The sequence below is a fragment of the Leguminivora glycinivorella genome, chromosome 11 (assembly GCF_023078275.1).
Source record: "Leguminivora glycinivorella isolate SPB_JAAS2020 chromosome 11, LegGlyc_1.1, whole genome shotgun sequence".
In the NCBI taxonomy this organism is placed as follows: Eukaryota; Metazoa; Arthropoda; class Insecta; order Lepidoptera; family Tortricidae; genus Leguminivora; species Leguminivora glycinivorella.
In genome coordinates this window covers 11,692,410-11,703,601 of record NC_062981.1, presented here as the reverse complement: position 1 = coordinate 11,703,601, position 11,192 = coordinate 11,692,410, and the positions used below count along the sequence as shown (strand labels likewise).

At 47.1% G+C, this 11,192-nt stretch overlaps 1 protein-coding gene across 1 annotated transcript; it reads left to right on the top strand.

Annotated features, from left to right (window-relative positions):
• The first annotated feature begins 2,992 nt into the window (after window positions 1–2,992).
• On the top strand, window positions 2,993–11,192 carry LOC125231340. The gene is made up of 2 exons (XM_048136786.1): window positions 2,993–3,700; window positions 9,444–11,192. The coding sequence occupies exons 1-2, from the start codon at window positions 2,993–2,995 to the stop codon at window positions 11,190–11,192; spliced, it is 2,457 nt and encodes an 818-aa protein (XP_047992743.1).

Genomic DNA, 11,192 nt, shown 5'->3' with positions numbered 1-11,192 from the left:
TCTAACTTATTTTAGCATCAATTTTGTTTGATTTAACATTATTTTTATCTCATGTTACGCCATAGCTATATAACGACGCAGTGCAATACCTAAACCATCAAGTTAAATCGGCAGAATCGGACACAAGCAGTCAAGCACCCATGTCTCCGCTCTAACAAAAAGAGCCTTTTAACGCTAGACCCTCTACTTATAGTGTTGTGTTCCTACCGGCGACTAAGGTTGCCAGAACTCAACGAATCTGCGGAAATGTTAGTGTATTTTCAACTTTTCACATTATCCGATCTGGTATCTGATGTAGGAATAATGTTAAAGGCAGCCCATTTATAATTAAAAAAAAAAAAAAGACGTCAAAAATGGCGCCGTAACTCTCAGGTTCAGCCATCACGAGCATGTAACACCTTTGGAGTTGCAGGCTTCCACAGGCAGCGAAAGCTGCTTACTATAGCACAATTGATTCGATGCCCGGTCAAAAGAACCTGTAGACTATCTCACTGGTATATTGTGAAAAGAGATTATAGTACTGAAAACGTGTCTAAATTTGTAGAGTGTTTAAAACAACTGCCTTTTAATGACGTTTATATGACAGATGATCCAAACATAGCATTTAATTATTTCATGGACGAATTTTCTCTATTTTACAATTTGTGTTTTCCATTCAAAAAAATTAAAAAAACTTCACAGCGTCACCCTAGATGGATAAGTAAGGGTATAAAAAACTGTTGTAAGAAAAAGAGAGATCTTCTCTGGAAATATAGATTACGGCCGGATATAAACAATAAACATAACTTTCAGCGTTACTCCCGACGGTTAAAAAATATAATTTCATTGACACAAAAGTCGCAAAACGATCGTTACATAAATAACTCTGCAAATAAATCGAAAGCTACCTGGCACATTATCAACAATAATAAAACAAGTCGCCCAAAGGAGACTATCGAAAAGATAAAAGTTGACGGTAAAGTTATCACAAATCCGCAACATCTAGCCGAAGCGTTTAATAGTAATTTCGTCAACCAAACATTTTTCAATAGTAAGAATGATGTGTTAAATTTAAATAATAAGAATAGTAATATTAATTGCAAAAATAATAATACAATGACATTTAATTCAATTCATTCAATATTCATGGCACCAACAACTTCCGATGACATCCGTATACTAATAGACTCATTGAAGAATACAAACAGTACAGGAACTGACGGACTGACAACCAAGGTCATAAAAACTGTAAAGCACACCATCTCGAAACCTTTGAGTTACATAATAAACTTAAGCATTGAAAAGGGTATATTTCCCGACAGGTTAAAAACGTCCATCATTAAACCCCTCTATAAAAAAGGTGATAAAATGGATATTAATAACTATCGGCCCATAGCTTTATTACCAATACTTTTGTTAGCGACGCGTCGAAATATATGTAAAATAGCATAAGAATTCGATTAAGACTGTATTCGTAATAAAGATTATTTCGTAGGTAGGAAACGGGTAGAACTGCGTTAGTTAAGTTAATTTTGTCAATTCCGATTATTAAGTATGATAATAAGACTCATATGTGATGTATTCGATAGCAGGCAATTCCCATATTCCTTCCTTCCCAAGTCGCGGAAACCGAGTCCAAAGTTCAATCTAAACTCAGACTGTCCATTGGACTACGATTAATAGCCAATAAGCACTAACGTGAGAGGCTTAGAGCGAGAAAACCGAACTCTCCTCTGATTGGCTAAAAATATTTCCTTAAAGTTCCGAAATCATTTTCCTTTCACCCGAAAATTGCCTTAGGATTACTCGAATCCAAGCCAATAACTCGATAACTATAAGACATATGAAGATGTAAATAGTTTTAAAACGTAGCTGGGAACTTACGTAACACGATAACCTACATTTCCATAGTAATATGCCGTTATCGATAACAATGGAGCTCAAGGCAAGCTGAGAAACCAGTCTATTGTATGGCCCGGACGGCTAATCACCTCTTCTATTGTGTAAAAACGTAAACAAACGCAGGTGCATTCCACTCGAGGTGAATGACCCTAGTGTCAGGTGCATTGTTACGTAATTTCGAAGCGATAGCCTAATTAGTTTATAAGTAATTAGGATTTGAACGAAAAATGATAGCGTTAAATTCACGTAATCGAGCGCCGTAACGCGTTCGACCAATCACGACGCGCCATCCGTCGCCTATCGGGCGCAATTATTTACCTCTCTATCGCACGGAGCCTCGCGCTCAGCCGAGTCGTGATTGGGCGAATAAATTGAAATGTTTCTTTCCGTGAAGCGTAGGCGCATTCTGAAAAGGGGTATAAAAGGAACGATCGCTCGGTATGGGACATTCGAATTCGACCGGAACAAGAAGAACCAGCAGCCTCCAAGGAAAACCAGCAGCCAGCAGCCTACTACAAGCAGCCTACAGCCAGCAGCTAGCAGCCTACAGCCAGCAGCCAGCCACCCTCCACGACGGGTAGCGGCAGCAGCAGAAAACGACAGCATCGCGACGTATCGTCCGTACCGAGCGTTTCGTTAGGATCAAGTTAGGATATTAGCTTAGGAGTATTTTTATAACCGCGTTAAAATTAGAGTCGTTGATTTTTGTAAATATAAACCATTTGATTTGATTCGTTTTTTAGTTAGTTTAATCCAAAATCATAATCGGTACGGTTGATTGCTGAGGACGACATCGAAGCTCAAGGTACAGGCCCGGGACGAAAGAGTGAGTCGCACGAGCTCCAGCACATTCTCTCCACTTCGAGCCGTCGATAGGAAGCTTTGCGGACGCGGTCTGCAACAGTTTCTGGTCCTTCGAGCCGGATCTTCGTGCGGACTACGGGTCTACAGCGACGTACCTGTCATGAGCGACGACAGGATGGTAAGGACGAGGTCCAGGTCCAACCGAGCTGCGTCAGTGACGAGCGAAGAGGAGAGGCAGCAACTACTCGACGAAGGCGCGTCGGCGGCCCGCGAACGAGAGGCCGCACGCGCAAGCGCTGAGAGGGCGATGGGCGCCGACGCGGCGCGCCCTCCCTCACCTCCCTCCGGACCCGCTGGCGTAACGGAAGGGCTTAGCGTCGCCGGCACGCAACCGATGGGCGCGGCGACAGCTAACAGCACGCTCAGGTATGGATTAACCGTAGAGACACCGAGGTCACCGTCCTACGACACGACATTGCTATGGCGAAGGGATTTAGCCAAGCGGTTACGGCGTCGTTCCAGACCCACGCCGATCCCAGCTAGACATCCCAAGGCTGCCGTCATAGACAGAACTACCGAGAAACGAAAGTCGCTGCAGGAAACTACCAAGGAGGTAAATAAACCAATTATTAAAGCTCAGTCCGTCAGATCACATGCGAGCAGTCGCACTGTGATAGAAGCGCAGCTGTCTCAGGCGGAGCTCGAGGCCAGCGAACGGCTAGCGGAGATATCCCGGAGGGAGTTGCAGCTAGAAGCGGACATGGTACGTAAACGGCTAGACGCCAGAAAACTGCAGATCCGCGCTAATGCGGATAGCGCAGACGAGCACGAATCTGCTGGTAGCGTGCGGAATTCGAATCAAGATCGATTAGACGAATGGCTAGAGAACTCGCGAGACGCGACGTCAAAACCCATTTGTAAGAGGTTAACCGACGAACCTCTACCCAAGTACGAGACTCCGAGACGACCTGCGCAGGCGGAGCGGCATATTCGAGGCCTCTCACCGGACCGCCAGGTATATCGGCGATCGATATCGCCACCGTCGGAGTCGCGTAGGCGATCGATATCGCCACCGGAGCGACGCAGGCGATCGACGACGCCGCCGGCGCGTCGCGAGCGATCGACGTCGCCACAGCTGGACGCGCGTACTCCGCACACGGCGCACACGCGCGCCACCGAAGGTACTGTAGCAGAGTCCATGCTGCACCTGTTCGAGAGGATGCAGATGGCGGCCCGTCCAGCCCCGAAGGATATATTCGAGCTGCCGCATTTCTACGGAGACGTCAGCGAGTGGAGAAGTTTCTACAATACCTACGCAGAGACATCGAAGCGGTATAAGTTTACTGACTACGAGAACGTGGCGCGGCTCAGGATGGCTTTACGCGGGGACGCAAAGACGTGTGTGTCTCACGTGTTATCGACAGCCACCAGACCCGATATGATCGTGAGAATACTGAAAAAGCAGTTTGGACGCAGCGAGGTATTGTTAGACAAGGCGATTGACGACCTGCGAAAGTTGCCGCAGTTGGGGCCTACCGCGAACGACCTCAACACTTTCGCGATAAAAATAATGAACGTGGTATCTACAGTTATGGATATCGATCGAAGGCACTATGCCGATAACCCCATGCTCATCAGAGAGGTTACGGACAGGTTGTCGCCGCATCTTCGAAGCAGATGGTGCGACTACGCGAAGAAACATCGAGACAGCAAGGACCCGGAGATTCTGCAGTTGGCGGATTTCCTCATGGAGGAGAGCGAACAGGAGATGTCCTTCTGTCACGCCCGCGCCGCCCCGAGGCGAGCGCAGGCGCCGTTATCAGTGCCGCACGCGCGCGCAGCCGGCGCTCGCGTGAAAATATCCGCAACGCACAACCCGCCGAGAGCTCCCACAGGACGTCAACACGAGGTGCAGAAAGTGACGTACGCGACACGTCAAGCCACAACATCCCGTTCGACGACGTGCCTGTTCTGCGGTGGCGGTCACCTGACGCCGGACTGCCGCAAGTTAGCCGCCCAATCCGTGGGCGCTAGATGGGAGTGGGCGAAATTAAATCGTATATGCTATCGCTGTATCGACGCGAAGCATATGAAAACACAATGCAAGGCCAAAGCGTGCGGCGTTGCAGGCTGTCCTCACGTACACCATCGACTGCTTCATGCGGACTCGCCGCAGGAAGTGCGTGAGGATACGGCTATGGTGCTAACACAAGAAATCAGGTCAGTACCTACATCGTCAGCAGTGACGTCATCGGCCGAGCCAGCGGACACGACGGAGCCGCGAGCTGCGGACGACGAGAACGACGCCCGCGTGTACGTGTCGTCAACACCGGACTACAGCGTGCTGCTAAAGGTACTACCCGTAACCGTATCAGGTCCAAAGGGAACGGCGCATATCTTCGCTTTCCTTGACGATGGATCCACCTTGTCAATGATCGACCAGGACGTCGCGGACGAGATCGGCGCGGTCGGTCAAGACGAGCCGCTATGCATAAGAGGTATTCAGCGGTTGAAACTTAGCTCAGTGACACAGACGGTCAAGGCTAAAGTAAGCCCCGCTCGTGGCGGCTTGACATACGATATATCCCTAAAAACGGTAGACGGACTAGGGATACGCTCGCAGTCATTAAATAAGAAGCGTCTATTGGAATACGAACATCTGGCGGACTTGGGCGACGAGTGCTACACGGGCATGGGCGTGCCGCAGATGTTAATAGGCGGAGACTTCAGTCATCTTATAAACCCGACGGAGGTGAGGCAGGGCGGCGAGGACGAGCCGTGCGCAGTTAAAACCTCGTTAGGATGGGTTTTCTTCGGGCGAATGCCGAGGTATGTACCAAATAACGAGCAGGTCGTGATGCACTGCCACAGTGACGACAGTGATCTCGTGGAGCAGGTCAAGAAACACTGGGCAGTCGAGGCGCTTGGCATAACGGCAAAGGACAACATTCGACCCGACGACCAGCGAGCGATCGATACATTCGAACGAACAGTAAAAAAGGTAGGACAGAGATACGAAGTCGGCCAACTATGGGCTGCCGACGACATAAAGCTGCCACCGAGTTTCAACATGGCGAAGGCGAGATTACGCAATCTAGAAGCCCGCATGTCGAGAGATCCTGACTTCGCCAACGAGTATCAAGCACAGATACACAAGCTTCTGGAAAAGGGGTACGCAGAGCGCATCATGGAACCACCGCAGTCAGATCGGATGTGGTTTCTGCCCCATTTCAGCGTCTACAATCTAAATAAAGGAAAGTATCGCGCTGTATTCGATTGCGCCGCGAAAAGTCAGGGATGTGCATTGAACGATTTCATCCTCGCGGGACCGGATTTACTACAGAGCCTGCTGGGGATACTACTTCGATTCCGTGAGTGGGAATTCGCCGTCACCGCGGACATACAGGAAATGTTCCTTCAAATACAGCTGCGAAGAGAGGATCGGCATAGTCAGCTCTTCATCTGGAGGGGATCGCGGCGTGACGTGACACCGTGGACGTACCAGCTAAACCGGGTATGTTTCGGTAACATCTCTTCTCCTTTTCTCGCACACTCGGTGCGGAATAGGAATGCGACGGACAACAAGGATCGCTATCCGGACGCGGTCTACGATATCCATAATAATCACTACATGGACGATTATGTGGCATCATATGAGACAGAACGGGAACTCATATCAACAGCGACACAGGTGAGACTAGCACACGCGGAGGCTAGCTTTCGGCTGCGCAGCTACGCTAGCAACAGCGAGTTGTTAATGCGAAACATCGATCCGGAGGAGCGAGCGACGGGACCTTCTCATCTCGGAGAAAAGCAACAGACCGTCCTCGGAATGACGTGGGACCCAGAGACGGATACGCTGGGGTACAACACGAAAATGCTACGAGTGCCAGACGACGTGAAAAGGTACGAGCGATCGCCCACTAAAAGGGAACTTTTGAGTGCCGTAATGTCAGTTTACGACCCATTAGGCCTCATAGCGCAGTATATGATAAGCGCTAAGATCATATTCCAACGTGTGTGGACAAAGGGCACGGACTGGGACGAGCGGCTGCCGGCGGAGGAAGCGGAGGACTTTTTCCGGTGGCTGAGGGCACTGAGCGACGTGTCCGCGCTGCGAATACCCCGACGATACGCCACGCCCACCGGTGCAGTTAGAAGAGAACTGCATATTTTCAGTGATGCATCGACCGAGGCCTACAGCGCGGCGGCCTATTGGCGAGTATCGAACGACGAGGAGGAAACGCAAGTGAGCTTAGCTATAGCGAAAAGCCGAGTTTGCCCGCTAAAGGTAATGACAGTTCCCACCCAAGTAACAATTTCTGGTCCTATAGTGGTCGCGAGCACCAAATTAAATCACATTAAATGGTCCTATAAATAGTCTATATTGGTACTGTAGAGCCGATTTGGCGCAATTATGCAGCCATTTAGTGATATAATAGGGCTATAGCAGTATCATCCGTGACGTTTAAGGTCTATAATGGTGATGTGATGATGACTATTGTGCTAATTTGTTGACATAGAGGACACAGTAACGCTATTATAGTATCAATTTATGCTATAGTAGCATTTGAGATTCCGTTATACAGGTTTTTTGTTCTGTAATAGCAGTTGCCGTCCCTTTTAATGCGAATGAATGAAATTTCTAAAATAATTTAATGTGTGTAATATTTAACAAAAACTGTTCTAAACGAGGAACTTTATGAAAAGTGGCGTGTGAACTTGTGAAGTTTAGTCTCAATCAAAATAATTTGGATTTCGTATAATTCCATCATTACTGCAAAAAGGTATGCGATGGAAATTTTACCGTTAAAAGAATATTAGTTTAATGGAGTATTTTAAGTGCGCCCTCGATTTATACCTGTTTTGAATAAAATAAATAAATATAATTTAATACAATAAAATTATTGGCACCATAATTTCTACTATGGATCCAAGAAGTAAAACATACGCTTTTATAGTTCGACTATGTCACTTATCATACGCATTCACTGCCATAAGCCCGCCATTGTGGATTCAATTAGGGTTGCATGAGACTTTAACTATGATCCAGTTTAACTTATAAGTTCTTTATATAGAAAACAATACTTGTTTTCAATGTTTTACTATAGAAAGATCTTCTAAACAGTTTTTTTTTATAAAACATATAGTAAACTCAGCTATAACGCTATTGTGTTTTAAAAGAGATACCGAAACCATTATTCCACAGTTCTGTGATATAAAAGAGTAATTGTGACGTATACTGCGATGAGATATAAAAGGCATTAGAAAACGACTATTAACGCTTTTCAAAGCTATATAAACGTATCCTGAAATCTTCATTATACAGCAAAATAGCTCTATAATGGTATTCATATCACTACTACAGTGTTAAATACTGTAGCAGTGTTTTCCAAAGCCACTATATCCCAAAATAGTGGTATAGTTAGGTTTTAATTTCTGTTAAAATACGACTACTAAAAATACTATAAGCGGCTTGTTGGGAACCTTAATAGCGCAAATTGATAACATAACAGTGATTCCTAACACTATTATACAATAATATTGTTCTTTAGTAGGTTATTTGATCCTGTTATAGACCAGGCCTATAGCGGCTCTATAAAATGGTGATATAAACGTTTACATCACTTCCTAATAACACCTTTTAGCTGTATAACACAACAACTATAGCGGCTTGTCGGGAACCTTAATAGCGTAAATTGATTGCATAACAGTGATTTCTAACACCATTATATAATAATATTGTTCTATAGTAGTCATATTTAATCCTGTTATAAGACCAGGCCTATAGCGGCTCTATAAAATGGTGATATAAACGTTTACATCACTTCCTAATAACACCTTTTAGCTGTATAACGCAACAACTATAGCGGCTTGTCGGGAACCTTAATAGCGCAAATTGATTGCATAACAGTGATTTCTAACACCATTATATAATAATATTGTTATATAGTAGTCATATTTGATCCTGTTATAGACCAGGCCTATAGCGGCTCTATAAAATGGTGATATAAACGTTTACATCACTTCCTAATAACACCTTTTAGCTGTATAACGCAACAACTATAGCGGCTTGTCGGGAACCTTAATAGCGCAAATTGATTGCATAACAGTGATTTCTAACACCATTATATAATAATATTGTTCTATAGTAGTCATATTTGATCCTGTTATAGACCAGGCCTATAGCGGCTCTATAAAATGGTGATATAAACGTTTACATCACTTCCTAATAACACCTTTTAGCTGTATAACGCAACAACTATAGCGGCTTGTCGGGAACCTTAATAGCGCAAATTGATTGCATAGCAGTGATTCCTAACACTATTATACAATAATATAGATCTATAGTAGTCATATTTGATCCTGTTATAGACCAGGCCTATAGCGGCTCTATAAAATGGTGATATAAACGTTTACATCACTTCCTAATAACACCTTTTAGCGGTATAAGCTTATAGAGCTAAAAGGTGTTACTGGAGGCTTTTATACGACAAGCGGTCACGCCGAAAACCTTTATACGACATCTATAGTAGCTTTTGGCGTCGAAAACCAAAATTATAGCACTAAAATGTTACTTGGGCAGGCTCGAATTAACCGCAGCAGTCGTCGGCGTGCGGCTGGCGGAGACAATTTTACGCGAGCAGCGTTATCCTGTGGCAAAGGTGACGTATTGGACAGATTCCATGGTTGTTCTCGGATGGGTTCGCGATGACGCGCGAAACTATCGTCCGTACGTGTCACACCGACTTGCGGAGATCGCCGAGAAAACAGATAGAGACGCGTGGAGGTGTGTACCAACCGCTCAGAACCCCGCAGATCGAGCGACGAGATGTCAACCAGCGCAGAGCGTGCGCATCGAGGACGAGTGGTACGAAGGACCGCGCTTTCTCTATGGACCCGAGACATCATGGCCTAGTCACACATCGAATCGAACAGACGACCTGCCTGAGAGGAAGGCGAGGCCGTCAACCGAGACATCACTGGCGATCATCTCAGCGAAGCCAGACCCTTCGAGCGTACTGCCAGACGTGAGACGGTTTAGCAGTTACGACAGACTGTTGAACGCGACAGCGAACGTCTTGCTATTCATCGAGAAAATGAGAACGAAGAATAAAGCCTTGCAGCTACAAGTCAGACATTTGAGAAAGGCAGAACACATGTGGTTGCAATACAGTCAACGACGAAGCTTTCCCGAAGAGCTTCGAGCCTTAAGCCAGAATAGGCTCATCGATCGCAAATCGCGATTATACGACCTGGCACCCGAGCTAGGCGATGACGGCGTGTTACGCATGAAGACGAGGCTGGGCAGCGCTCCAGTATTGTACACCGCGCTACAACCGATAATACTGGATGGCCGCGAGCCGTTCACCCGTCTACTCATCCTGCGAGCTCACCGACGATCAGCGCACATTCACAACGAAGCAGTAATCAACGAACTGCGACAAGAATATTGGATACTACATCTGCGGCCGACCGTGAAGTCTGTAGCTCGAAACTGCGCGCTATGCACACTACGACGAGCAACACCGAGAGCGCAGCCCTTAGGCGATCTCCCGCCCGAGCGACTACAGGCGTATCAACGTCCCTTCACTCACACCGCACAAGACTACATGGGACCGATGTTCGTCACGATCGGACGGCGCAGAGAAAAACGCTGGGTGTGTCTATACACGTGCCTAGTGACGCGCGCTATTCACCTTGAAAGCGTGTACAGTCTTTCAACCGACAGCGCGCTACTATCACTACGAAGATTCGCCGCGAGAAGAGGATGGCCCAGGACGATGTACAGCGATAACGCGACGTGCTTCAGGGCGGCGGCGACGGAACTACGTGAGGCGTACCGGCAATGGCTGCCTGTACTGCAAACTTACGCCACTCAGAACCGAATGGAGTGGAAATTCATCCCACCTGGCAATCCTTCGGCCGGGGGCGCGTGGGAGCGAATGATAAGGACAGTTAAGATAGCGATGTCCTACACTTTCAACGAACGAGCACCGAAACCCGAAGTTTTCGAAACTCTACTCGCCGAGATAGAGAATATCGTCAACCGACGACCACTTACACATGTCAACGTCGATCCAGACTCCGAAGAAAGTTTGACTCCAGCACACTTTCTACTTCTTCATAACGCTAACCTACCGATGATTGGCGTTTACGACGAGAACGAGAAGAAGCAATGGAAGATGGCCCAAGCGCTTGCCGACCACTTTTGGCGGCGCTGGACCAAAGAGTACTTTCCTCTACTGGCACCGAGGAAGTCGTCCCACGACGGAGGGCGGCAACTTCAACCAGGCGATGTGGTCATCGTCGCTGAACCCAATGGTCCACGCAGCGTGTGGCCCCGAGGCGTCGTCGAGACTACCTACCCGGGACCCGATGGACGGGTCCGCTCCGCTGACATCAGAACGAGGCACGGGACGCTACGCAGGCCCAGCTGCAGGCTGGCGGTCATCGCGTCGCAACCCATGCACCAGGAGTCTTCGACTGCGGGGACAAAATGTTAG